Below are 26,111 nucleotides of genomic sequence, written 5' to 3'. Positions count from 1 at the left end.
CCGCCCGCGACAGCCTCAAGAAAGTCGGCGCGAATGCGCCTCACGCAGACACTGTCGGCGCCAAGCACGGTCGTCGCTGCGTCCCATCTGAAAGGAGACCGCGTCCGCCGCGCGAACCTCTTTCAAAATGACCACTATGCAGTACAACTTCAAGAAGATCACCACGGTGCGCGCCCGCCTCCGCGTCGCCCCGCTTCGTGTGCCCTCCCTCCCTCCATCCGGCCGCCGCCGCCACTGAAAAACTCTCCGAGACTTTTCCGCTCACACGACGCCCACCTGTTTGCCTCTCCAGGTGCCCACGGCGAAGGACTTCATCGACGTCGTCCTGTCCCGCACGCAGCGCCAGACCCCCACGGTGGTCCACCGCGGCTACGCCATCACCCGCATCCGCCAGTTCTACATGCGCAAGGTCAAGTACACCCAGACCTCGTGGAACGAGAAGCTCTCCAAGATCCTCGAGGACTTCCCCCGCGTCGACGACATCCATCCCTTCTACAGCGACCTCCTCAACGTTCTGTACGACAAGGACCACTACAAGCTCGCGCTCGGGCAGCTCAACACCGCCAAAAACATCATCGACAAGATCGCCAAGGACTACGTCAAGCTCCTCAAGTACGGCGACTCGCTCTACCGATGCAAGCAGCTCAAGCGAGCGGCGCTGGGACGCATGTGCACCATCATGAAGAAGCACGCCGCGTCGCTCGCGTACCTCGAGCAGGTCAGGCAGCACATGTCCCGCCTCCCGTCCATCGACCCGAACACGAGGACGATCCTGGTGTGCGGCTATCCCAACGTGGGTAAGTCGTCGTTCATGAACAAGGTGACCCGAGCCGACGTGGAGGTTCAGCCGTACGCATTCACCACAAAGTCAATCTACGTTGGTCACACCGACTACAAGTACCTCCGGTGGCAGGTTCTGGACACTCCGGGTATCCTGGACAGGCCCCTCGAGGAGAGGAACACGATCGAGATGCAGTCCATCACCGCCATGGCGCACTTGCGCGCGGTGGTTCTCTACATCGTCGACGCGAGCGAGCAGTGCGGGTACACCATCAAGCAGCAAGCCGACCTCTTCCACTCCATCAAGCCGCTCTTCGCGAATAAGCCGCTGGTCATCGCCGTGAACAAGGTTGACGTGCGTAAGCTGGAGGATCTCAAGCCGGAGGATGCGGCGCTCATCGCGGGGATGCGCGCGGCGGTGCGCGGGCCCGCGGCGCTCACCCTGGGCGAGGAGGAGGAGCTCCCGTGCATGAGCACCCTCTCCGAGGAGGGCGTGATGGAGGTTAAGCGCGTGTGCTGCGACAAGCTGCTCGCCGCGCGCGTCGAGCAGAAGCTGGCGAGCCGACGCGCGGGCGAGGTGCTCAACCGCCTGCACGTCGCGCAGCCAAAGCCTAGGGACAACATCTCCAGGCCCGCCGTCATCCCCCACTCCGTCGCCATAAACAAGGCGAAGAAGGCGAGCGGCGAGCTCAAGATTGTCACGGAGAAGATGCTGCAGGAGGAAAACGGCGGCGCCGGCGTGTACAACGCGGACCTTCGCAAGAACTACCTCCTCGACAACGACGACTGGAAGTACGACATCATGCCCGAGATTTACAACGGCAAGAACGTCGCCGACTTCATCGACCCGGAGATCGACGAGAGACTCGCCGAGCTCGAGCGCGAGGAGGAGGAGCTCGAGGCAAAGTTCCAGGAGGACAAGGCGGCGGCGGAGATGGAGATGGAGCCTGACCTGGACGACGAGGAGAAGGAGCTGCTCGGGCAGGTTCGCGCCAGGCGGGCGAAGCTGGTGTCAGAGCACAGGCGGAAGAAGAGCGTGGCGAACAACGTCCCGACGATGCGTCGCGATCGCACGAGCGACCCGGAGAGGCGGCTCACCACCACCCGAATGAAGGAGAGCCTGGGCGCGATGGGCATCGACACCACGCTCGCGGTCGCCAGGGCGCGGTCCGCGAGCGCCGTGCGGGAGGGACGCAAGCGCTCGCGCTCGCTCGCGGGCAACGGCGGCGACGAGGACGTGGACGCGATGGACGCGGACGGAGAGGAGAAGCCGAGGGTGCACTCGAGCAAGAGCCGCAGCGTGTCGGTGGCGAGGAGGACGTCCAAGAGCAAGGGGGCGGGTCTCAGGGACGAGTCGGAGAAGATGCGCGCGCAGAAGCTGGCGGACAAGGCGCAGCGGAAGATGAACAAGCGGGCCAAGACGGGCGAGGCGGACCGCGTCATCATCACCAAGATGCCCAAGCACCTCTTCTCGGGCAAGCGCGGCAACGGGAAGACGGATCGGCGCTAAGCGTACTCATAGGCAAGACAACAGAACCAACCTTTTTTCAACAGCGAGCAAACATTATCGTTCAGTCTTCACACCCGCCGAAGCCGAGATGGCGGTGTCGTTCGAGGTTCCGACGATAGACATATCGGCCTTCGACGGCGACGACCCGGTTGCGTCCGCGGCAGTGGTGGACGCGGTGAGGACCGCTTGCGAGAACGTGGGCTTCTTCCTGCTCGCCGACCGCGGTGGCGTGCCCGAGGATCTCGTGCGAGATGCGCTCGCCGCGTCGAGGGGATTCTTCGAGCTTCCGCTGGATGAGAAGATGCGGGTGGCGAGCCTGAAGAAGGGATACATCCCCGTCGACGGATGCGACAACGCGGTACGGCCGACGAGCCTTCACGAGAAGTTCTCGTGCTCCCGCGTCGACCTCGCCACCGTGGACAGGTCCGATCCTTACTACGACCCGAGCGCGTCGCCCCAGGCTGAGCTCTACTTCGGCGAGGATAATCGATGGCCCGGCGCGCCCGACGGATTCAGGGACGCGTGGGAGCGGTACTACGTCGCGATGGAGTCCCTCACCCGACGGCTGCTCCGCATCTTCGCCAGGGCGCTTCGCGCCAAAGGGGGCGACGACTTCTTCGCGGACAAGTGCCGTCGACACGTCAGCAACCTCGTCGCGCTGCGGTACCCGCCCCTCGACCGGTCCAAGGGCGCCGCGATCGAGGAGCGGGTCAGGGCGCACACGGATCCAACCGACGTCACGATCCTGGCGTTCGAGCGGGGACCCGAGGGGCTGCAGGTGCTGCCCGACGGCGCGGACGATTGGCTCGACGTGCCCGACGCGCCCGCGACGCTGCTGGTGAACCTCGGGGACATGCTCCGTTTCTGGACCAACGACGCGTGGAGGTCCACGAGGCACAGGGTGATGGCGCGGCCGCGCGGGGCGCGCGCGGGGGTGCCGTCGGGGGTGCCGTCGGGGGTGCCGTCGGGGGTGCCGTCGGGGGTGGACGACGACGGCGGGGACAGGCTGTCGCTTGTCTTCTTTCACGCGCCCGACTACGACGCGATGATTGACTGCGAGGACGTCGGCGGAGCCGTGGTGAGCGCGGAACGGCCGCGGCGATACCCGGCGTTCAGGTCCGGCGAGCGCAGCCACTTCGCGCAGCTGGTCAGGAACGAGCGGGGTTTACCGGATAGGCAGACGCTGCGCGAGGATAACTCCCGAGGGGACTAGCGCGAGGAGGCGGTTGCAACAATTCAATGCAGTTTAGTCTAGCTAGTTTACACCGGCGGCCCTTCCGCTGGGAGCTGCGTATCGTTCCCCCTCCAATCCGCATCAATCGGATGCCTTGGGCTTGTTGCTTCCGCCGAACGTCCAAGAGAACGTCCAAGAGAGAACGCCAGCACGGCTGCCGAAGTGACGTAGGACATGCAGAAGCTGCAAAAAAGATAAACGTATTCGGGTTTTTGTCCCACCACGTGTTCGGGTTTTTGTCCCACCACCTGACCGACACATCAGTCAGCAGCAGGTCTTCCGTCACCGAGTCGTGGTCGTCGCCTTCATCGCACGCGCATCGTATCGAAAAGTACCACGATCATCGACCTCGTGCGACCACCCGCATGAGTCCACTTCGAAGGTCCATGCGGCGCATACGCCCCCGGGCTGCGACATCTACACGCATGCTCGTCTTCATGTCTTCCGTGCTCGCCGCGGTCTTCGTCGATGCCTCGACCGGTCCGGCCGATCATACCGGCGTTAAATCGAGCCACGAGATCACACGGGCCACAAACGTGACTCCCGGCGACGACACACGTCATCCTGCTTCCCTCCAGCTCACCGTCCACGCGTTCGGCGCGAGTCTCGACCTCGACCTTGAACGCAACGACGAGCTCTTCTCGCGGGAATATCGCGTGCTCGCGTGGAATCCCGCGTCGAACGCGCATCAGCTTGTCGGGAATCACCCCGGGACGGATCACTGCCACTACCACGGGCGCGTGCGGAACGCAAACCCGGGCGTGCGCTCCCACGTGGTGCTCTCCACGTGCCATGGACTCAGCGGCATCGTCAAAATCGGTGACGAGACCATCACGCTCAAGCCCGCAGAACGAGATGCTGAACATCGCGACGACGACCAACTCGACGCCGATGTCGTCGCGACCATCGATGTCAACGCTGACGGTTCTGTCGGCCCCATCCCAGTCGGAGAGGACCTCAGCGAGAGTGCACCTTCAGATTCCCGCAGAGCGTTGCTCGGGGGAGGCGGCGGCGCGGATGCGTTCAAGTACACGGCGGGCCCTCAGACAATTGTCATGCGGGTGATGGTCGTCAACGACAACGATCGATGTAAATTCTTCACGGCGGGCGCGTCGATGACGTCCGCTGAGCAAACCAACATGGAAGTTCACACCAGGCACCTCATGAACATGGCGGCCTGGATGTATAAAACCATCTCCGACGAAGTGAGCATCCGCATCGTGCTCGCCGGGCAGGTGAACTGGTGCGCCGGGAATGCGTTCTCGATGAAAGAGGTACAACTCGGCGATCGCAGCGGCACATACGATGACAAAGTCAAATATTACCAATCCTTTGGTGCCCGCATCATCGACAAGTCAGATCTTGATGCGAAAGTTCCGGCGTGGATATACTCTAACCAAGCATCGCTTCCTCCATTCGATGTAGCTCACATATTCAGTCCTAATGCATTTGCAAGAGAGGAGGGGGCCCTGTCGGCGCTTGCGGGTGGATTTGCAAGCCAGGGTACACCGTGCTATGGTTTTGGCGTCGATGGAGATATCGGAAGGTTCGGATCTTCAGACCAATTCGCAGTACATGTAATCGCTCACGAGCTCGGTCATAACTTTGGTCTTAATCACGACATAGGTCCGGGTTGCCACGAATCAGATATATTTCACATCATGACTGGAGACGGAAGCGATAGCACTGATGGCAAGATTTCAGTTCGCGTCTGGTCAAAGTGTTCCGTGGACGCTATGCTTAAATTGGTGCAGGATAGTAAGCTCGACTGCCTCAAAGGTCCCGGTCATCAGAGCACCACAGGTCGATGCGGCAACGGCATCATAGATCCCGGAGAAGGCTGCGATTGTGGCGCGCTAGATTGCAGTTCGGTGGACGCGTGCTGCGATGGTACGACGTGTCAGCTCGCGACAGGAGCCACGTGCGCCCCAACTGAGATTGGTGCCGGCGGCGACAAGAGCGTCGAAGCACCCCGTTCCTGCTGTGACGCGGCGACCTGCGCACCCGCCGCGGCGGGAACCGTGTGCCGTGCTGCCATTGACGCGACCTGCGATGCGCCCGAGGTTTGCGACGGTACCACCTCTTCGTGTCCCGCCGACGCGCCCGCGGTCGCGCTCGGGACTCCTTGCGCTGGAATCAACGGGGATCGTGGATCGTGCTGGGGGAAATTCGGACAGCGGGGACCTTTCCGCTGCTCAAATCGAGATTTATCGTGCACCTCACTCACCGACTCTATATTGCACGGGAACGGCTGGTCCAATCCTCCACGCGGCGGTGCCCACGCCGCCGACGGTACGTGCTCGCTCGGTGATTACTGGCAAAGAAACGGCTTTCCTTATGACACCGCGGCGAAAAAGTTCACCGCGGCGCACTGCGACGGAGGAGGGACTGGAAACATGGTTTGTTTTTCCGGCACCAACTGTTCTGCTGGTTGGTATTCTTTACAACGGTCATACGCTTTGGCAGGTTTCCCGTGTGGTGACATCGGTCCAGACGGCATCTACGAGAGCGTGTGTGACGGCGGAGCCGGACACAATCGGCACGGACACTTGGCTACGGACTTCCAGGATGGCGTCATGTACGACGGATCTAACCAACCACAGTGGTATCCGTCCAAGTGCGTGCCGACATCGTCACTGCTTAAGCCCCCTCCCCCGCCGCCTCCTTCCCCACCGACCGCGCTGCCGCCGTCCCCGCCCCCGTTCCCGCCGCCGGCGCCATTTGCGACGACGACACTTTTCGTCGACGTCACAAATTTTGATTACGCCAACGCAAAAGACAGATGGGATTGGATATGGCACATCGAGGCTTCCCTGGCTGGAGCGCTTCCGCAATCGTACAAGGAGCGCCATCAGGCCGACCGGGATTCGTCGTCGTGGTGGACACGCGCGACGTTTTCCTTAAAAGCGCGAATGACCATCCCGGGCGTCGCCACCGTCGACGGCGTGTCCGATGCCGTGTTTAAGCGCGCCGTCGCCGCCGATCTCGGCGTCGACGTCGATACCGTCGTCATCGTGAATAAGACCGTTTCCTCTCGTCGTCGTCGAGCTCGAGCTCTCCTCGCGAGCGGAGGCGTGACCGTCAACTACGAGCTCTCCAAGTACGCGACAGTCGCCAACACGAGATCCGATCCAAGCGGGGGATCCATTAATGGGAACATGACGAGGGAACTGTACGTCCGGAATCGAGTCCTGGCATCCGAGGCGTTCCTCACCGTCAACGCCGCGTTCGGTGCCTCCCCCGACGTGTCGAATCCACCGGCAAATCCGGTAACGGCCACCTGCGAGCTGTTCATCATGGCCGGGAGCGTCGAGGAAGCCGCGGCGGTGCTCGCGACGGCGAAGGATCCGAGCTTCCCGGGCAAGGTCAACACCTTGATGCGGAACTGGTGGCCCAGCGAGACGGCATCGGTGACGAAAGTCAGCGCGACGCCGGAGGTGTATCATCCACCGCCGGAAGATGGCATGTCGGACGCCACGATCGCGCTGTACTCGTGTGTCGCCGTCGTCGCCTGCGGATTGGCGGCGGGTGCCGCGTACCGATGGGGAGGTGCTCTGCGCAGGAAAGTGGCACCCTTGGGGGCCATGACCTCGAGTGTGACCTCGAAGAAGAGTTCCACCGCGAAGGTGGCGCCCGCACCACCCAAGGCGCCGAAGTGATGATGATCATCAAACCCGGAATAGGGTGTGGTAGCTGCTACTAGTGGTAGGATGTGTTGAAATGTGTTGGGGGTTCTAAAACACTTAGCTCTAGAGTTGGTCTGATGGAGAAAATCGTTTCATATTGGATCGCTCGGCGGATAGGCAGACGCTGCGCGAGGATGACTCCCGAGGGGACTAGCGCGCGTCGGCGGCGGCGTCGGCGAGGAGGCGGTTGCAACAATTCAATGCAGTTTAGTCTAGTTTACACCGGCGGCCCTTCCGCTGGGAGCCGCGTCTCGTTCCCCCTCCAACCCGCATCAATCGGATGCCTTGGGCTTGTTGCTCTTGATGAAATCCGCGAGGAACTCGAACGGGTCCTCCGGTCGCTGCTTTACCAGCTCGCGCAGTCCCTTGCGCAGCACGGGCACCACCGTGTCGTCCAGGTACTGCCTCACGGGTTTGCCGGCTCCCTTCGCGGGGGACGCGACGACGTCTGGAACGGGTGCGGGGGCAGCCTCGGGCTCGGGCTCGGGCGCGACCTCGGGCTCGGGCGCGGGCTCTGCGATGGGGGCGGGAAGCGGAGGGGTCAGTCGGACTCTGTCGGCATCGCGTTCTGGAAATGTTCCTTTTGGGTCGGGGCGCACCTGCTGGCGCGGGCTCTTCAGCGGGCGCGGGCTCTTCAGCGGGCGCGGGTTCCTCCGCGGGCGCGGGCTCTTCAGCGGGAGCGGGTTCCTCCGCGGGAGCGGGTTCCTCCGCGGGGGCGGGTTCCTCCGCGGGCGCGGGTTCCTCCGCGGGGGCGGGTTCCTGCGTTTCGCGAGTGAAGGGGTGAGTCGGACGATGTTGGATTGCGCGACGGGTAGACGGGACGGCGCCGCGCTCTCGGTACGCACCTCGGCGGGGGGAGCCTCGGCGGGGGGATCGACGGGAGGTTCCTCGGACATGTCGAGCTAAGCTAGGGCGGAACGTGTCGGCTGGTTGTCCCGGCGCGTTCGAACTGTGCGCCGGCCCGGACGAGCGCTCCCAAAAGCGGCTCGGGCGCAAACGGTCCCAATCTCGCCTGGCCGCGACGTGACCGAGAGAAAGGGTCTGCGACAGCAGGTTTCAGGGGGAACGTGAACGCGAGATCTGGGGCGCGAGGGGCCACAACGAACAGCGCATCGCTCCTAGGCGAGCGACACGCGTTTAGCAGGGACAGCGAGAGTGTCTCGATCGAACCAGGCGTCTGTTGACTCCGCGCGGCGTCTCAGATCTCGGGGCCCCCGACCGGTTCAAAAGTGCCGAGGCTGAGATCTAGCTGTTGCGATCTTTGGTTAGGGTAAAGGGAGAGAGTATGGCGAGCGCGGAGGAGCTGGTGAAGAAGGTGGAGGCCGGGGCCGAGATCGAGGACTCGAAGCCCTTGGAGGCGGTGGCGACGTACCGCGACGTGATCTTCGGGGTGGGCGGGTCCGACGGCGACAGCGTCAAGGCGAAGGAGTCCGCGATCGATAAGCTGTCGAAGCTGTACGCCAAGCTCAAGGATGCGCCCGCACTCAGGACGCTGCTCACCGAGCTCCGACCGCTGTTCGCGACGGTTCCCAAGGCAAAGACGGCCAAGATCGTCAGGAACATCATCGACATCCTCGCGGGAGTCCCGGGTTTCGACGATCTCCAGGTGGAGCTGTGCAAGGAGCAGGTGGCGTGGGCCAGGGCAGAGAAGCGAACCTTCCTGAGGCACCGCGTGGAGCTGAGGCTCTCCGGCCTCTATCTCGACATGAAGTCCTTCCAAGACGCGCTCAAGCTCATCGGACAGCTGGCGTTCGAGGTCAAGAAGCTGGACGATAAGCTCCTGCTCGTGGACATCCACCTCCTCGAGTCCAAGATCCACTACGCACTTCGAAACATGCCCAAGGCTAAGGCGGCTCTGACCGCCGCGAGGACGAACGCGAACGCGATCTACGTTCCCCCCTCGCTGCAGTGCGTCATCGATCTCCAGTCGGGTATTCTCCACGCGGAGGAGAAGGACTATAAGACGGCCTACTCCTACTTCTTCGAGGCTTTCGAGCAGCTCAACAACCTGGACGACGAGGCCAAGGCGGTGATGGCGCTCAAGTACATGCTCATGTGCAAGGTGATGTGCAACCAAGCGGAGGACGTCGCGTCGTTGATCTCATCGAAGGGTGGGCTGAAGCACCAGGGCGAGACCCTGGACGCGATGAAGGCTGTCGCGGAGGCGTACACGAAGCGATCGCTGAAGGATCTCCAGAGCACCCTGAGGTCCTATGAGAAGCAGCTCGGGGACGATCCGATCATCGCCGCGCACCTGGGAGCGCTGCAGGACTCGCTGATGGAGCAGAACCTGCTGCGGGTGATCGAGCCGTTCAGCACGGTGGAGATTGCGCACGTCGCGAACCTGATCGAGCTGCCGCTCTCGGATGTCGAGATGAAGCTGTCCCAGATGATCCTGGACGGGAAGTTTGAGGGGATTCTTGATCAGGGCGCGGGCTGCCTCATCGTGTACGACGACAGCGCCGCGAACACCATGTACAAAGCGACGCTGGAGACCATCTCGAACATGGACCGCGTCGTGGACTCGCTCATGGTGAAGAGCTCCAAGATTGTCGCCTAATGAGATTGGAGTTTGATGGGATTGAAGACGCCAAAGCGTGATTTTGGCATTAAAAACCTCGTCGTGCAAATCATATCGATGCGCGCGCTCAGACTCACTTCCCGAACCGCCTGGACTTGGAGACGGAGGTCTTGATACCCGTCGCCTCGCCCGCGTACCCGCCGCCGTCCTCGCGCATGGACCGCACCTGTCCCTTGCGCCTGATCTGCGCCTTGGCGAACTTGTCCCGAAGCCTCTTCCTCGGGTTTTTGTGGTCCTTGCTCCTGTGAGGGGTGAGACCGCGGTTCTCCATGATCTTCTTGCCCACGTGGCGCTTGTCGAAGTCGCCGATCTCCTCCTCGAGCGGCGCGATGATGCCAGCCTGGCGGCGGTACTTCTCCTCCTTGGCGGCGCGCTTGCGGTCGCGGAGGGTAGCCGCGCCCGCGTATTCCTCGTCCTCGTCCACGCGGCGCCTCTCGCGCGCAGCCTCCCGGTCGGCAGCCTCCTCCTCCTCCCTGGCCTTGGCGGCCATCTTCCTGTTGACGCCGCGCTCGTACTTGTCGCGGCGATCCTGCGATGGAGACGCGGGTGGCGCCGAGGGAAACGTGGGTGAGCGCCGGGATTCATTTTTCGCGGGCAAGGCGCGGCGCCGTGAATGTTAAAAACGCAACGGGACCCGGGTCGCTCCCCGGGTCGAGCCGCGCCCGCGCGCGACGAGGCGGACGGGTGGTTCGCTGTAGCATTTTCAATGACGCCAAGTAACCACGGCGAGTAAAAGTCATCGACGCTTCCGAAAATGCGTGAAACGAGCGGGGGAAACCGGGCACGGGAGGGAGAAACGATGGATTTGGTTTGGGTCGCCGCACTCACCCCGAGGGAATCGCGCATGGGGAGGTCCGCGTCGCCGCTCGTCGCCTTTGCCTTCTTGGGCTTAGCGCCCAGCTGTGTCACGGAGTCCACGAGCCTGGTGCGCTTCTTGTTCTCGAGCTCCTCGGCAACCTCCACGAGGTCGGCCACGTCGTCGCCAAAGTCGCCAACCTGCGAGAGCGAGTTGACGGACCGAGTGGTGGCCTTCTGGCGCCTGCGCTCAACCTTGGAGAGGGGCACGCGCGTGAACAGGTCCTCCTCGATCTTGGCGCGGGCTTCCATGCGGGCGAATTCGCGCTTGGCGAAGGCGCTCTGCATGTCGCCCTCGTCGCCGCCTAGCTCCTCGGGAGCCTCCCCGAGCTCTTGCGCGAGTTCCTGCGTCGTTGCGAAAAGAATCAGTTCTCGGTCAGCGTCGGCGGGGGATTGGTTGGTGGAAAGTACGGGCGTGTTTCGGCTCGATCCCAGTGTCGAGTCGTCGATGAATGTCCATCCCTTGATTGGGAAAACTCCACTCATGGCATTTGAGCGGTACCCTGCCCAAGGTCTGGTACGATTTGTGTACGCCATGTGGTCTCGCGACCGGTCGCCTCTCATCTCCACGGGAAACGGAGATTGAGGAAGCGAATGGCGATCGAAGGGAAACAAACCGCGCGGGGGAACGAAACAAAACAGCACGAAGACGATCCACGATGCGCACCTTGATGAGGGAGGAGCGCTGCGCCCTCCTCCTGGCCTCCTTCTCCGCCCGCTTCTGCTTGGAGCTCTTGCCGCCCTCCTCGAATTCCTCCATGGCGGTGGGCATCATCTTGGGCGGGCGGTACACGCCGCCGTCGGCGCCCTCCTCGGCATCCTCGTCCACCTTGCTGACGAGCGCGTCGGGGTTGGGCCTGAACTGCAGGGGATCCTCGCCGGCGCCGTCGGCGTCCTCTTCCTCGCCGGTGACGCCCTCCTTTGCCATCTTGAGGAGCTTGTCAATCTGGTACTTGAGCTTCTTGTCGATGGGCCTGAGCTTCTCGATGTAGGTCCTGATCTCCACTAGCCTCAACACCACCGGATGGTCCTTCACGGGCCTACCCTCCGCCTTGAGGAGCAAGTAGAACGCGATGTTGATGCAGTAAGACAGCATCAGCAGGTGCTTGGTGTCGAGGTAGGAGATGCCCTCTTTGGTCACCATGTTGCCCTCACGGACAAACTTGCACAGCGGCTCAATCGTGTTCCGCACCTCGTCCAGATTCTTGGTGAGCTCCTTGGTCAGCGCGACCACCTCGGGGGAGTCACCGGTCTCCGCGTCCGCACCTTCGGCCGCCTCGAGCTCCTCGCAGCCCAGGGACTCCACCGCCGCGCCGAGGGACGCGACGTTCTTTTTGACCTTCTTGAGCGACTCCTTCTCAGCCTTCTTGCCCTTGGCGCTGAGCTTGGCCGCCTTGGCGCCCAGCGTGGCCTCCTCCTCGGGCTCAGAGTCGGATTCGTCGTCTTCGGAGTCGTCCTCGTCATCGGAGAGGCCGAAGTCCGCGGCGCTCATTCCCGCCGCGCGCGCCTGCTGCAGCCTGCGCGCCTCCCTCTCCTCGTCTCGTCGCTCGTCCTCGTCGCTCATGCCCTCGTGGTCCACCTCCTCGTCGCCGTAGAAGTCGGCCTTCTTGCGGCCCTTGATGCGCAGGCCGTCGTCCTCTTCCTCTTCCTCCTCGTCGGAGGACGAATCGTCCTGACCGCCGCGCTTGACGCCCTTGGAGGCGAGCTTCTTCTGCTGCGCCTTCATCGCGCGGATCAGCGCCGCCTCGTCCTCGTCGTCGTCGGAACCCAGGTCGTCGTCGTCGTCGTCGTCGTCGTCGCCCTCATCGTCGTCGTCGTCGTCGTCCTCCTCCTCCTCCTCTGCATCTTCCTCCTCCTCATCGGAATCGGCATCGGAGTCATCGTCCGAGTCGCCGCCGATGTCCATGACGGCCTCGGTGTCGAGGTCAGCGTCCGGATCCTCCTCCTCCGAGTCGGAGGCGTCGAAGCCGATTTTGTCCTTGGAGCGCAGGCGGTTGGCGTCGTCAATCTCGTCGTCCATCCAGTCCGCGTGCCCACCCTTCTTCTTGGCGCTCCCGCCCTTCTTGGCGAGCGAGCGACCCATTCTTCTCGCCGTTGATGAACCTTTCCCGAGCGAAGGTGTCAATGATGAGCAGAGGTCTGCACCGCCGACACTTTCTTGAGCCGCCGCTTTTTGAGCAACTTTTTTCCCGTATGCGTTCCAGTCAGCGAAAAACACCTTATTTTTGACGGTTTATTCTTGAGTCATTGACCCCGTATAAAATGTCCGAAGAAAAATGCGCCGTTTCCGAGCTCTCGGCTTGGCCGTTGCTGTTGGCGAAGTGGGCAGAGAGGGTGCGCGGCGGAGGCGTGCATCGCTCGTGTCGCGGAATGGTCACGCGGGGATGGCGGGACGATGACACCGGCGCCGGCGCGGGTCGTGAAGCGGGGCGTCGTCGCCCCCGAGGTCGCGACCGCGGCGGTGGTGGCCCCGGCCGGTTCCATCGGGGAAGCTTCGCCCTGCTCGTCTGCATCCTCGCGTGCCGCGTCGCGTCGGCGGGGGCGTCGCCGAAGCTCTCCGCGCTGTCGTTCGTCGGTGACGTCGCGACGCTGACCCCGGCGTTCGACCCCGACACGCTCTCGTACAACGCGAGCGTCACCACGGACCGCACGTCGGTGCAGCTCGCGTACGCCGTCGCGTCCCCGGACTCGGCATCGTCCGTCGAGGTGACGACCGCGGTGACGCAGCCGAGCGGCAGGCGGCGACGGAACCTGCTGAGCTCGACGACGTCCGCGCTGGCGATATCTCCGGGTCACAACGACGTCACCCTGACGGTCCGACGCATCTCGGATAACGCGGCGACCGCCTACGCGGTGCGCGTCACCGCCTACTCGCTCGCCGCGCACGTGTCCCTCTCGGGCCTCTCCCTGGTCGTCGGGTCAACTCCCGTCGCCCTCCCCGGACCGGGCTTCCAGGCCAACACGCTGACGTACGACGTCACGGTCGACTACAGGACGAGCGCGGTGTCCATCACCCCCACGGCTGCGTACGCGGCGAAGTGTACCATGACCGTGAACGGCGTAGCGCACACATCCGGTCAGGCCGTGTTGAACGTGGCGACTCCCACGTTCGCCGACGTCGGACCGAACGTCATAACCGTCACGCTCACCGCCGAGGACGGGCTGACGGTTGGTACGTACGTGGTGAACGTGAACCGCGTACCTCCGCCGCCGCCGCCGTCGCCGCCGTCGAGCCCGAGCCCGCCGCCGACGCCGCCTCCGCCGTCGCCGCCGAGCCCGCCGCCCGCGGCGCCTCCGCCGTCGCCGCCGAGCCCGCCGCCGTCGCCGAGCCCGCCGCCGCTTCCGAGCCCGCCTCCGGTGCCGTCGCCGCCCGCGGCGCCCCCGCCGCCGTCGCCGCCGTCGCCGCCTCCGCCGCCGCCGAGCCCGCCGCCGCTGGGACCGCCGTTTCGGTGGGTCACCACCCCGTGGACGAAATGCACCGCGCCGTGCGGAGGGGGCACGCAGACCCGATCGGTGATTTGCGCGGGGGGTCCCGGGGGGGGACCGGTGGAGTACGTCGAGTGCGGGGGCGCGGAGGTGGCGCCGGCGAGCTTCCGCGAGTGCAACTGGAACGCCTGCCCGGTGTACCGGTGGGACTTTGGAGAGTGGAGCGACTGCAACGCCACGTGCGGGGGAGTCGGTTTCAGGCAGAGGCTCGTGCAGTGCAAGAGTAAGGACCCCACGAGCACCGTTCGCGTCGTGGGCGTGGGAGATAACTACACCGTGGGCGGGAGGGTGGTCCCCGACGCGCTGTGCCGGGCGAACACCTCCGCGGTCGTGCCGGCGTCGATGGAGAATTGCAACTTCCGGCCCTGCACGTACCACCACTGGGACGCTGGTCCGTGGGAGAAATGCTCCGCCACCTGCGGCGGGGGCAGGCGCTGGAGGAACATCACGTGCGCGGTGCGAGACGACATGTGGGAGGAGATGACCGCGCACAACGCGGACCCGCTCGCGAACCCGAACATTCAGGGCTCAAACGCGACGGGAGGCGGCGCCGCAAACGCCGGCGAAGGCGCGGCGCGGGGAACCGAGAAGACCGTCACGAACGTCTCCACCTGCTACGCGTACCAGGACTTCATCGGCGATCCGCCCGCGGAGTACGGCGTCTGCCACACGCAGGCGTGCGTGGACGGTCCGAGGTGGCTGGTCGGTGAGTGGGAGAACGAGGGCGCGTGTGATAAGAAGTGCGACGGGGGTCGCTTGCGCAGATCCGTGCGATGCGTGGAAGGCGCCGTGGGGGCCGAGGTGGATGCGGACGTCTCGAAGTGCCCGAGCCCGGCGCCCGAGGGTGAGGTTCCGTGCAACACGCACAAGTGCGACTTTTGCGAGCGCGAGACGTGCTCGTACAGGGGCAAGTGCTCGGAGGGAGCGTGCGACTGCGGCCCAACCAGGATCGGTTTATTTTGCGACGTCTCGCGTGTATGCGGGTTTGACCAGTTGGGAACCCTGGACGGGCGATGCTGCGCAGGGACCATCGACGCCGTGGGCATGTGCTGCCCCACGCACCTCCCCGATGCGCCCGCGGTCATCGACGGCGACGGCAACTGCTGCTACAGCGGCAAGGTGGACGCCTGCGGCGAGTGCGATGGCGCGGCCAGAACGGTGGACGTGAGGGGCGAGTGCTGCCCCGGTAAACTCGACGCCGGCGGTTTCTGCTGCGCGTCCGGGGTGTTCGACGCGTGTGGGGTGTGCGAAGGGGATGGGACCACGTGCCCGGTGTGGCTCGAGGTCAAGGCTTGGTTCCCGCAGTCGATAATTGACAACGGAACCGAGTCATTCAACGCACACGCGAGGGAATGGTTCAAAATTGCGCTCAACACAAGCGAGAGCGTGATCGCGGGCACCGCCGAGAGCGGCGCCGTGATGGGCGCGACGGTAATGTACACGCCCCCGCCACCACCCCCGAAACCCTCGCCCCCCGTCTCGTCCAACGGGAGGAGGAAATTGCTTCAGACGATGTCACCGTACGGAGTCGCCGTGACGATTCCGATGCGGTTTCCGTTTGAAGCCGGAGTCGACCCGTCGTGGACGGCCTTGGCCATGCTCGACCAGCTGGCGCTGCGGAGCGGGAAACCGGTGGAGACCAAGGGGAACATGAGTGACGTGCTTTGGGCGACTCGCGCGTCGAGGGTGATGGGTTTAGCTCGAGCCGGCGCTTGCGGCAACGGCGTCTGCGAAGTTGGTGAGACGTGCAGTTCGGTCATCGACGAGTTGCACGACCCGGATGCGGAGAGCGAGGCGCACGCGGCCGTGGTTCGCGCGGCGAATCAGTACGCCAGTCTCACCGCGAGTGTCAAGGCGGCGGCGACGGCCGTCTACGCGGGTTCCAGCCTCGTGGGGCCGTACGTTTCTGACGCGGCGAATAAGTGTTGCCCGCGGGATTGCCCGCACGTGCTCAAGTCTTGCCCGTCGCCCGAGGGGACGACGTCGCCGTGCGGAGGACGCGGGCGGTGCCTACCCGCGACGGGTCAGTGCGACTGTTTCAAGGGTATGGGCTGGACGGGCCTGGCGTGCGGGGAGTGCGCGGAGGGGTACTACTACAAGTTTGGGACGTGCCAGGCGAAGCTGCCGATCGCCGCGCCGCCGCCGCCCCGGTCGCCGCTCGGGTTCATCCAAGCGCCGCCACCGATGGTCGAGAAGGACCGCAACAACTGGACGGGGCTCGCGCTCGCGGTGGCCGGCGCGGGGGTCGCCGCCACGCTGTTGTGCATGGGTAGCTCCGCGATCAGCGCCGTCTCCGCTTTCGTCGGCGGGCGGCTCGGAAGGAAAAAGCCGGAGGAGCGGGACTCGGATCGAGTCGCGCACCTTCGCGGGGGGAAACGCGCCGGTAAGGGCGGATTCGACGACGACTGGGTGTTCGCGATGAAGACACCGTCCCCGCCGCAGGGTAGGAAGACGCTCACGCGCCGTCCCCCGTCCCCGGGCGGTGGTTCCCTCCTCGGCGGGGGTTTCACCTCTGGATTCACCTCGCTGGATGACGCCGCGTATTACGACGAATCCGACGAAAGGTTCAACGCCGGGAGACGATTCGGGTCCCCCGCGGGGCACGGCCGCGGCCGCAGGGACCGCGCGATGTCCAGCCGCGCGTATGCGAGCCCCGAGGTCCTCACGCGCCGCGATGCTAACCGCGGTCCCCCTCCGAGCCCGCCGAGGCTGCCCAGCGAGGGGAGACGATATCCGGACGATCCGCCTCCGCCGCCCGAGGAACGCTTCCGTCTCGAAGGGAAGACGGTGGCGCTGAGCCGCGCGGTGATGCCCGAGGGTGCGCAGGAACCCGCGCGGTTACCGACGGCGAATTTGGGGCTGACCGTCAAGCGGTACGTACCCCCCGAGGATCCATCCGGGGCAGAGGTTGCGGTGAATATTGACACGCGGGGCTTGCCCCCGGTGGAGGGTTCCAGGCGCCACGCCGCTCCCAAGGTGGTGACCACCGAGGTGCTCACGCTGGGCGAGCCCGGCGTCGACTTTAACGTCGGGAGGTGGCCGAGGGGCGGGGGGATGGAGCACGTGAGGGCGCAGCGCGAGCGGGAGGAACTGGCGCGACTCGCCGATGAGCGAGACCGCGCGAGGCGGGAGCGATACCAGAGGCAACTCCAGTGGGAGGCCGAGGAGCGGGAACGACGCGGCGAGCACCAGCGGATGATGGAGCGCGAGCGAAGACTCGGAGGTCCTCACTACTCCGGGTCGGACACGTACTCCGAGTACTCGCCCTCCGTCGCGGATCCAGCGGATCGATGGTGAAGCAGCGCGTGAGGAGGTTAATAAATATAGTCTATCGAGCCAACGTCACTCGAGTCAACAACTTACACGTTGAACTTGAAGACGAGGACGTCGCCCTCCTTGACGACATAGTCCTTACCCTCCAGGCGCCACACGCCCTTCTCCTTGGCGCCGGAGAACCCGTTGTTGACGATGAAATCGTCGTACCCGACGGTCTCCGCCTTGATGAACCCCTTCTCGAAATCGGTGTGAATCACCCCAGCCGCCTGCGGCGCCGTGAAACCCTCCTTGATCGTCCACGCGCGCGTCTCCTTCTCGCCGGTGGTGAAGTACGTCTGCAACTTGAGCTGCTTGTAAGCGGCGCGGATAAGCGATTGCAGTCCGCCCTCGTCCGCGCCGAGGTCGGCGAGGAACTCGTCCCGTTCCTCTGGATCGAGCTTGATCAGCTCTGACTCAACCTGCGCGCTGATGATGGTCACCTCGGCGCCCTCCTCCTGCGCGTGCTCGCGAACCACCGCGACGTGCGGGTTGCTGCCGCCCTTATCCGCCAGGTCATCCTCGTTGACGTTCGCTGCGTAGATCGTCGGCTTGGCGGTGAGCAGGTAGAGGTCCTTCACCAGAGCCCACTCATCCTCGTTGAGATCGGCGAGCCGGGCAGGCTTGCCCTCCTCGAGGAGCACCTTGATCTTGGCGAGGGCGTCGCGCTCGCCCGCCTCCGCCTCCTTGTCGGCGTTGGACTTGGCGCGCCCCTTGTTGAGGCGCTCGAGCCTCTTCTCGATCTGCGCCATGTCCGCCAGCGCGAGCTCAAAGTTGATGACGGAGATGTCCGAGAGGGGATCGACCTTGCCGTCGACGTGGATGACGTCGTCGTCGTCGAAGCATCGTACGACGTGGACGATGGCGTCGCACTCACGAATGTTGGCAAGGAACTTGTTGCCGAGACCCGCGCCGTCCGCGGCGCCCTTGACGAGGCCAGCGATGTCGACGAACTCGACGGTGGTGGGCACGATGTTGTCCTTGGAGGTGCCGGATATCGCGGCGAGCGCCTGGAGGCGCTCGTCGGGGACGGGGACGATGCCGCTGTTGGGCTCGATGGTGCAGAAAGGGTAGTTTGCAGCCTCCGCGGTGCTGTTCTCGACCAGTGCGTTGAAGAGAGTGGACTTGCCGACGTTGGGCAGGCCGACGATGCCGGTCTTGAGCGCCATCGAGGTGACCGCGGCGGAGCGGAATCCGCGCTTCGAGCCCGGGGCGGCGGTCAGCTGGAACGCCCTTCCGGTGAATCCGCTGGAGCGCGCGCGGAGAGTCGCGGCGCCGGAGGTGCGCGCGACAAACCTAGTGGCGTGCATGGCCATGACAGACATTGTCTGGGACGGACGACGGGAGCTACGGCCGCGTCGCGGGGTGTGACCGGCGCCTCCGATCGGGCTTTTTATCCACATCCGCCGTGAGCGTGACGTAGCCTGGTTGCGTTGCTCATGACTCTGTCTGCCAGTCAACTGCTTTGGCATTTGGCACAGCCACGAGCAAGAAGTTTTGTTCCAGATTTTCCTCTCGAGGCTTGGCTCTCGTCATGATCGTGCGCGGGTGGAATAAAATTGCCAGGCACGACTATTTCTTCTTCGACGCCGCAGCCTTCTTCTTAGTCGGCGCCTTCTTCTTCTTCCCGTCGTCCTTGGCCACGAACCCGATGGCGGCGAGTCTCTTTGCCGACAGCTTGGGACCCTTGGGTGCGTTGTCAAACGGGTTATCCTCCTCTTCGCTCCCGCCGCCCTCACCCTCGTCCTCACCCTCATCCATGCCGTCGTCCTCGTTCGCGGCCGCCTTCTTCCCTCCTCTCTTCTTCTTGAAATCCTCGACCAGGATGCCGCTGTGCACCGTTCGGCTGCCTGCATTGCACGCCCTGGTGAACGCCGTCTTGGTCGCGGTGGCAATCGGCTTCAACACGTCCACAAACTCCGGCCCGACACCCTTGGGAAACTTGCAAAGGTCGTATATGCTCTCCCAGTCCTGGCGCGTGAGGCAGTACGAGTTCATGATCTCCATGACGTCCTCGATGCCCTCCTTCCCTTTACCCTGCGGCGGCTCCCACATCGGCCGGGATGTTAAATCCTTGATCAACGGGAGGTAGTCGCATCGCATGCCGGCGCTGTCCGCCTTGAAGGCATTGGAGGTCATCGCGTGCGAATGTACCTCGTGGAGCAGCCGCTTCATCTTACCCGCGGACGAGTTCTTGCCGAGCCAGCCCGGGAACCTGTTGAAGTTCCGCTCGTACTCGTGGAAGGTTTCTCGGCCACCGCGCACCATGCTCGCGGGCATAACAGACGAAACCATGTTGGCGTAGGGCATCAAGCCCCAGTTTTGTTTCATGCGAACGGACCTGTTCATGATGTCGCCGTGTGATATGCACGTCGCGGCATTCGCGACGATCTGCAGTCGTTCGGCGTCGTTCCTCGCGGCGAAAGGCCTGTATTGTAGATAGTTCTCCTGAACGAACAGGGGTATCAAGTCGGAGTCTTGGAACACGAGGTTTAGCCGCTCGGTGACAGTCAGCAGGCCCGCATCGCGGTTTGTGAGCTTATCCATCGCGGTGAACGGACCCATGTCGAGGTCCTTCTTTGCGAGGGACTTGACATCGTCGAACTCGAAGGTTTGCTTGGTGAGGCGGCGCATCTGCAGCTGGTTGATGATCTGGCGGATGTCGTTGCTGCATGTCTCGATCAGAGCCTCCATCGCAGCTTCACTCATGGTGATCCCCTCATCCTGGGCGATCTTGAGCATGCGCTTGAGTATCTGGACCTTGGTAGGCTTGACGAAGGGTAGGTCCATGGTGTAGTTCTGGAGGCTCTTCAGCTTCTGGTTGTACTTGTCGTTGCAGATGCAGATGATGGGGATCTTGCTGATCTTGATGCACGCGATGAGTTCCTGCACGCCGCCGCGGTCGCCGCCGCTCATCCCGTCAACTTCGTCCATGATCAGGCACATCTTCTTGGGCTTCCCGGTGAAGAAGTTGACCGCACGGTTAGTCACCATCTCGCGTATCGCGTTGCTTGCCTTGCCACCGACGCCCTCTTTCACATCCTTCCCGCTGGCGCCTCTCGTATCCGAGGCGTTGACCTCCACAACCTCAAAGCCGAGCTGCTTCGCGATGATCGTCGCGGCGCTGCTCTTGCCCACACCGGGCGCGCCGGAGATCAACACCGACTTCATGGGTTTATCCTTGCCCTTGACCTCTGGTCCCTTGAGGTGGACGTCTTCCCAGGTGGTGAGAAACTTGCGAAGCTCGGCGATTTTAGCGCCGTTGCCGATGAGCTGAGCGGGTTGATTGGGTTTGTACTTGTTGACCCAGAGTGGGGTCTCGTCCTCGCCCTTGGCCTTCTTGACGGGCGCCGGCGGCGGGGCGGTGGGAGCCGCGGCGGAGGGCTTGGGGGAGGGCTTGGGCGTGGGCACCGGGGACTTCGCGGCGGCGGGCGCGGGAGCCGGCTCTGGTTTTATCTCCTCCACCGCCGGCTTCTCCCCGCACGCCGCCACCATGGCGAACAAGCCGTCCTCATCGATGAGCGTGGTTCCGTGTTGCTTGGCCTTATTGTACTTGGACTTGCCGCAGTCCATTCCCACGAGCAGGTAGGTGGTCTTTCCGCTGACCGTCGACGTGACCTTTCCGCCGTGTCGCTTGACGTAATCTTCGGCTTCCTCTCGCTCGAGGCTGTCGAGTACGCCGGAGACGACGACGGTGACGCCCTCGAGGCAATCGTTCGGTCCCCTGGGCGCGATCTTGACTCCCTTGTTGGGGGGTTCGGCCCTGGTGTCGTTGTACCCCCACGCCTGGTCCCCCTGGATGACAGAGAACTTGAGCTCGGACTCCTCCTTGGGGTAGCCCGGTGGCTTTGGGAGCTCTTTGACGGGTTCCTTCTTCGCCGGGGTCTTCTTCGTCGGGGTCTTCTTCGACGGCGTCTTCTTCGCCTTCTTGGCCGAGGGCGGGGACTTATCTGGGACGAAATCATCGTCCTGTGTGTGGTGAAGGGCGCGTGAGGGCTGTCGGCGAAGGAACATAACATGCGTCGGGGCGATCGGGGAAAAATAAACAACGAACACGTTCGACGTGGATCTGGAGGTTTGGGGCACGGATCGGGGCTCTCTTACATCGTCGACGACCGTCTTGCGCTTTGCCGTGGTCTTCGGAGCCGGTGCGTCGTCCGTCAGGTCGACCATGTCGACGTCCGGCTTGGGCTCCTCCGCCTTCGCCTTCTTCGGCAGCACCGTCGCGGCGGGCTCCTCCAGCTTCTCCTCCTTGGGCTTGGCCGCTGCGTCCCCCGCGGGTTTCTTGGGGCCACCCCCAAAAAACGAACGGATATCCGCCGGCATGCCCCTAAATCGACGGTACCAAACGCGATGCTACCACCGGCGCTCCCTTTGCGCCCCCCGCGTTCGGGGTTTGTCGTTGGGTCCGAACAGATCGTCGTTCGTCGTTTGTTGGTTTTTTGAATCTCGGCATGCAAAATGAAAACACGCGAGATTTTTGCGTGGACACCCTTCAGCCGGGAAACGTAGTCTAACTGTTTGCATGTGCGAGATGTTCGAAATTTATGGTAGACCAGGCCAGGTGCATCGATTTTTCATGGGTCATCGTGTGCACTTCGGCGTTGGACGAGAGTGCCAGGACAAACGGCGATGACCGTAGTGTTATTACATAGCTACTTGGCTCCTCCATCGCGGGCAAGGAAGAGATTCACTTCTTCTTCTTGCCACCCTTGGCCCCCTTGCCCCCAGCCTTGGCCGCCTCAGCCTTCTTGTTCCCTTGCACAGCCAGCAATCCCACGACTCCGAGCACGGTGACGTCCACCACCCCCGCGAAGGGAGAGATCTCCCCGGAGGAGGTGGCCGTCGCGGCCTCCTCAGCGAACGCGGGGAGAGCCACGAGGGCGACCGTCATCGCCGCGTTCACCGCCGCGGCCACCTTTGCCGCGGGGCGAGTCTTCTCGGCGATGACGACGGGCGCCTTGTTGTTGGCAGCCATCGCCCTGCGAACGGAGGCGGTGCGGGACTTGGCGCGGGGGCCGGCGCCGCGAGAGAGCGCAGGTGAGACGGTGGGCGCGGCGAACGCGAGGACGGACATCTTTCGGATCGAGCGAGCGCTTCCGGGCGTCGTGCGGTGTGGGCGGAGGTGGAAAGCCGGGGCGCTTTTCGGTGGCGAGCTTTTTCCAGCCACCGGATTGGCCTGACTGGTTTCTCAGTCGCACACGGCCTCAGGTTGGTGCGCTTTTCGACCTGACAAGTAAGCCTGAGCGCTGAGTGGATATGACGGCCGATTGTAAACGCCGGTAAAGAGCGCCCGGTAACGCGCCGCGACGGTCATCTCGCCGCACACAAAGGTTGATTCACTCAACCACACCTTCCTCCACCATGTCTTCCGCCATGGCCACCCAGCAGTTCACCGCCAACGTGCTCCGCACCGGCGCTCGCAACGCCCGCAAGGCTCCCCGTGCGGCCTCTCGCATGACCGTCCGCGCGGCGCAGACCGATCTGACCCTTCCCATCGACCTCCGCGGTGAGTGCCCGTTCCGAACACAGGTTGTCGTTCCGCGACCGATGCGGCGTCCGTCGCCGACTCGAATATCTCCCCGCATCGACGCGCGATCGATACGCCGCCGTCTTCAGTCGCTCGCGACGAGGCGGCGACGTATCGGAGCCCGCTCGGGGCGGGCGGCAAATTTCCACCCTACGCCCTCAAAACGGCGCCACAGATCGTTATCGATCCTCTGACCTCTCTTTTCCCCGTTCGTCCGCATCGACAGGCAAGAAGGCTTTCGTCGCCGGCGTTGCCGACGACCAGGGCTTCGGCTGGGCCATCTCCAAGTGCCTCGCGCAGGCCGGCTGCGAGGTCATCCTCGGCACCTGGGTCCCCGCGCTGAACATCTTCGAGACGTCCCTCCGCCGCGGCAAGTTCGACGAGTCCCGCAAGCTCTCCGACGGCTCCCTCATGGAGTTCGCCAAGGTGTACCCCATGGACGCCGTGTTCGACACCTACGACGACGTCCCCGAGGAGATCCGCACCAACAAGCGCTACGCCGGCAACGAGAAGTGGACCGTCGCGGAGTGCGCCGAGCAGGTTGAGAAGGATTTCGGCAAGATCGACATCCTCGTGCACTCGCTCGCCAACGGCCCGGAGGTGGCGAAGCCCCTCCTCGAGACCTCCCGCAACGGCTACCTCGCGGCCCTCTCCGCCTCCTCCTACTCTAAGGTGTCCATGCTCCAGCGCTTCGGCCCCATCATGAACAAGGGCGGCGCCGCCATCTCGCTCACCTACCTCGCGTCTGAGAAGATCATCCCGGGCTACGGCGGCGGTATGTCCTCCGCCAAGGCGGCGCTGGAGTCCGACACCCAGGTTCTCGCCTACGAGGCCGGGCGCAAGTGGGGCATCCGCGTCAACACCATCTCCGCGGGTCCCCTCGGCTCCCGCGCGGCCAAGGCGATCGGTTTCATCGACGACATGATCAACTACTCCCTCACCAACGCGCCCCTCGCGGAGAAGCCGCTCACCGCCATGGAGATTGGCCAGACCGCCGCGTTCCTCTGCTCCCCCCTCGCGTCCGGTATCACCGGCTCTTGCATCTACGTCGACAACGGCCTCCACGCCATGGGTCTCGCCACCGATGCCAAGTCCCTTGAGCGCTCCGATTAAGCTATTAAACACACGGTTGAGGCGTTTAGAGAGGCTAGCATTGACAAAGTAATACCATAGGACCCATTCTTTCACAACCATCGGCCGCGCGACGGTCCGAGGTGGCCGAATATCTCAAGAAGCGCGTGACGAGAACGAGACTCGAATCGCTGTGAGCCTCAAATCGACAAAAATCTTCCCCAGCCTGTCTCGATGCGCTCTCTGCCCCAGAAAAATCTCACGATTTGCCTGTTTGGCCCTCGACCGGAGATCATTTGCCCATACGGAGCGCGTCCTCGAAAATCTGGGGCGAGGGATTTCTCTGCCGTGATGAGCCGCCGCTCGCTGAAGAGGAAGTTTTTATCTCCAACCCCGGAGCGACACTCTTAGCGTCGCTCAGACGAGTGCCTAGTCCGCACCGCGTCCGCCGCTAGCCCACGAAGTCCTTGCCAAGGGCTTTCGTACATGCTCTTTGTGACTCTGCTACGAGGACGCGCTGGTAAACAGCTCACCCACCTCAAGACTCTCGATTTCCTCAGGCTGTACAAGCCCAGGCAGGAGGTCGCCGTCCCCAACAACGCAGCGAACCGCGGCCAGATCGAAAAGGTGCGCGCCCCGGACCCGCCTGTGCCGTCTCGTGGAATTGTTTGGAGTGGCGATGTCGCGTCCGCGTGACGTGCGCGCGCGTCTCGGACGTGCGCGGCGCCCCGCGGCGCCGAACGCGTCCCACGTTTTTCTCCGCTCGCCAACTCATCTGCGTCCGGCCAGCGTGCTGAAGCGTCGCCGCCCCTCTCCGCGCAGGTCAAGCACCTCGTGTCCGTGGAAACGGCACAGCAACGAACCGAACGCCTCGCCGCTCTCGAGAAGAAGCTCGCCTGGCGCCCCCCCATTGAAGTGAAGCACTAAGCAGCCTTCAAGACGAGACATGTTCGCCGTCGGTGCCACTCCGGTCACCGCAGTCGTGCCCGCAAAGCTCGGGCGCTCGAAAACCAACTCCCTCCGCCGCGCGGCACGCTCCCGCGTCGTCATCAACGTGGTCGCCCCTCAGATGCCGTCCACTTCCAACAGGTGAACCTTCCGCCCGTCTTCCCTCGTTCGCGCCGCCGTCGTCGCGCGATGCTCGCCCGGACCATTACCCTAAAGCGCACGCCGCATCGCTTTTTCAAAAGCCATAAATATCTGACCCAACAGTCACCCGCCTCGACTCGAGCAGGGAACCCTCCGAGGACGTCATCGACCTCCTCCGCACCGCCACCGGCGTGTGCTTTGACGTCGATAGCACCGTGTGCACCGACGAGGGCATCGACGAGCTCGCCGCCTTCCTCGGCAAGGGCGAGGAGGTGGCCGAGATGACCAACAAGGCCATGGGCGGCGGCGTCGGCTTTCGCGAGGCGCTCGAGATGCGCCTGTCCGTCATGCAGCCCACCAGGCAGAGCGTGGAGACGTACCTCGCCAACAACGAGCCGAAGATCTCCCCGGGGGTTCCCGAGCTCTTCGACGCGCTGCGCGCCAACGGCAAGACCGTCTACCTCGTCTCCGGGGGCTTCCGGCAGATGATCGCGCCCGTCGCGGCGCGGCTGGGCGTCCCGCCCGAGAACATCTTCGCCAACAACATCCTGTTCAACGAGGACGGATCGTACAAGTCGTTCGACCCGGAAGAGTTCACCAGCAAGGCTGGGGGTAAGGCTGAGGCCGTGAAGCACATCAAGGCGAAGTTTGGGCACGGGACGATGGCGATGGTTGGCGACGGCGCGACTGATCTGGAGTCGAGGGCGCCGGGTGGCGCGGATGTCTTTGTCGGGTACGGCGGCGTGCAGCAGCGGGCGGCGGTGATGGACGGCGCCGACTGGTTCGTCACGGATTTCGACAAGTTCACGGAGGTTGTCGACTCCAAGTGAGCCGAGCGGCGTCGCGAGTCTCGCGACTCGTTGTCGATAGTGCGGGGCCTCGCAGGGCGTGGCCCCTCCACATTTTCAATTCAAATGTGCAAAAGAGATTCGGATCCTCGGTAAACACGCGAATTTAGCGCAACGGTGCACCACGCC

At 63.8% G+C, this 26,111-nt stretch overlaps 12 protein-coding genes across 12 annotated transcripts; 7 read left to right on the top strand and 5 right to left on the bottom strand.

Annotated features, from left to right (window-relative positions):
- Window positions 1-136: 136 nt before the first annotated feature.
- On the top strand, window positions 137-2,290 carry MICPUN_83165 (predicted protein; the record flags this gene model as incomplete). Its single annotated transcript, XM_002503141.1, has 2 exons — window positions 137-166; window positions 293-2,290. The coding sequence occupies 2 exons, from the start codon at window positions 137-139 to the stop codon at window positions 2,288-2,290; spliced, it is 2,028 nt and encodes a 675-aa protein (XP_002503187.1).
- Window positions 2,291-2,378: 88 nt separating this feature from the next.
- On the top strand, window positions 2,379-3,503 carry MICPUN_59237 (predicted protein; the record flags this gene model as incomplete). The annotated part of the gene is made up of 1 exon (XM_002503140.1): window positions 2,379-3,503. The coding sequence occupies one exon, from the start codon at window positions 2,379-2,381 to the stop codon at window positions 3,501-3,503; it is 1,125 nt and encodes a 374-aa protein (XP_002503186.1).
- Window positions 3,504-3,613: 110 nt separating this feature from the next.
- MICPUN_59236 (predicted protein) lies at window positions 3,614-7,183 on the top strand (the record flags this gene model as incomplete). The annotated part of the gene is made up of 1 exon (XM_002503139.1): window positions 3,614-7,183. One exon carries the CDS (start codon window positions 3,614-3,616, stop codon window positions 7,181-7,183), a length of 3,570 nt encoding a protein of 1,189 aa, XP_002503185.1.
- A 299-nt stretch (window positions 7,184-7,482) lies between these two features.
- MICPUN_59235 (predicted protein) lies at window positions 7,483-8,106 on the bottom strand (the record flags this gene model as incomplete). Its single annotated transcript, XM_002502781.1, has 3 exons — window positions 7,483-7,724; window positions 7,810-7,969; window positions 8,056-8,106. 3 exons carry the CDS (start codon window positions 8,104-8,106, stop codon window positions 7,483-7,485), a joined length of 453 nt encoding a protein of 150 aa, XP_002502827.1.
- Window positions 8,107-8,318: 212 nt separating this feature from the next.
- On the top strand, window positions 8,319-9,802 carry MICPUN_108424 (predicted protein). Its single transcript, XM_002503138.1, has one exon. The coding sequence runs from the start codon at window positions 8,496-8,498 to the stop codon at window positions 9,768-9,770; it is 1,275 nt and encodes a 424-aa protein (XP_002503184.1). The 5' UTR covers window positions 8,319-8,495; the 3' UTR covers window positions 9,771-9,802.
- Window positions 9,803-9,864: 62 nt separating this feature from the next.
- Window positions 9,865-12,729, bottom strand: MICPUN_59233 (hypothetical protein; the record flags this gene model as incomplete). The annotated part of the gene is made up of 4 exons (XM_002502780.1): window positions 9,865-10,320; window positions 10,620-11,017; window positions 11,149-11,203; window positions 11,314-12,729. 4 exons carry the CDS (start codon window positions 12,727-12,729, stop codon window positions 9,865-9,867), a joined length of 2,325 nt encoding a protein of 774 aa, XP_002502826.1.
- Window positions 12,730-12,908: 179 nt separating this feature from the next.
- MICPUN_59232 (predicted protein) lies at window positions 12,909-17,429 on the top strand (the record flags this gene model as incomplete). Its single annotated transcript, XM_002503137.1, has 1 exon — window positions 12,909-17,429. One exon carries the CDS (start codon window positions 12,909-12,911, stop codon window positions 17,427-17,429), a length of 4,521 nt encoding a protein of 1,506 aa, XP_002503183.1.
- A 62-nt stretch (window positions 17,430-17,491) lies between these two features.
- Window positions 17,492-18,613, bottom strand: MICPUN_82948 (predicted protein; the record flags this gene model as incomplete). Its single annotated transcript, XM_002502779.1, has 1 exon — window positions 17,492-18,613. One exon carries the CDS (start codon window positions 18,611-18,613, stop codon window positions 17,492-17,494), a length of 1,122 nt encoding a protein of 373 aa, XP_002502825.1.
- A 403-nt stretch (window positions 18,614-19,016) lies between these two features.
- Window positions 19,017-21,770, bottom strand: MICPUN_59230 (predicted protein; the record flags this gene model as incomplete). The annotated part of the gene is made up of 1 exon (XM_002502778.1): window positions 19,017-21,770. One exon carries the CDS (start codon window positions 21,768-21,770, stop codon window positions 19,017-19,019), a length of 2,754 nt encoding a protein of 917 aa, XP_002502824.1.
- Window positions 21,771-22,134: 364 nt separating this feature from the next.
- MICPUN_59229 (predicted protein) lies at window positions 22,135-22,521 on the bottom strand (the record flags this gene model as incomplete). The annotated part of the gene is made up of 1 exon (XM_002502777.1): window positions 22,135-22,521. One exon carries the CDS (start codon window positions 22,519-22,521, stop codon window positions 22,135-22,137), a length of 387 nt encoding a protein of 128 aa, XP_002502823.1.
- Window positions 22,522-22,738: 217 nt separating this feature from the next.
- Window positions 22,739-24,160, top strand: MICPUN_94478 (predicted protein). Its single transcript, XM_002503136.1, has 2 exons — window positions 22,739-22,953; window positions 23,201-24,160. Exons 1-2 carry the CDS (start codon window positions 22,809-22,811, stop codon window positions 24,085-24,087), a joined length of 1,032 nt encoding a protein of 343 aa, XP_002503182.1. The 5' UTR covers window positions 22,739-22,808; the 3' UTR covers window positions 24,088-24,160.
- A 1,123-nt stretch (window positions 24,161-25,283) lies between these two features.
- Window positions 25,284-25,964, top strand: MICPUN_82734 (predicted protein; the record flags this gene model as incomplete). The annotated part of the gene is made up of 1 exon (XM_002503135.1): window positions 25,284-25,964. A coding segment is annotated over one exon (681 nt), but the record flags the coding sequence as incomplete, so codon positions are not given.
- Window positions 25,965-26,111: the final 147 nt, after the last annotated feature.

The sequence above is a fragment of the Micromonas commoda genome, chromosome 6 (assembly GCF_000090985.2).
Source record: "Micromonas commoda chromosome 6, complete sequence".
NCBI lineage: Eukaryota > Viridiplantae > Chlorophyta > Mamiellophyceae > Mamiellales > Mamiellaceae > Micromonas > Micromonas commoda.
The sequence above is the reverse complement of the archived record's forward strand: the minus strand, read 5'-3'. Positions and strand labels throughout refer to the sequence as shown.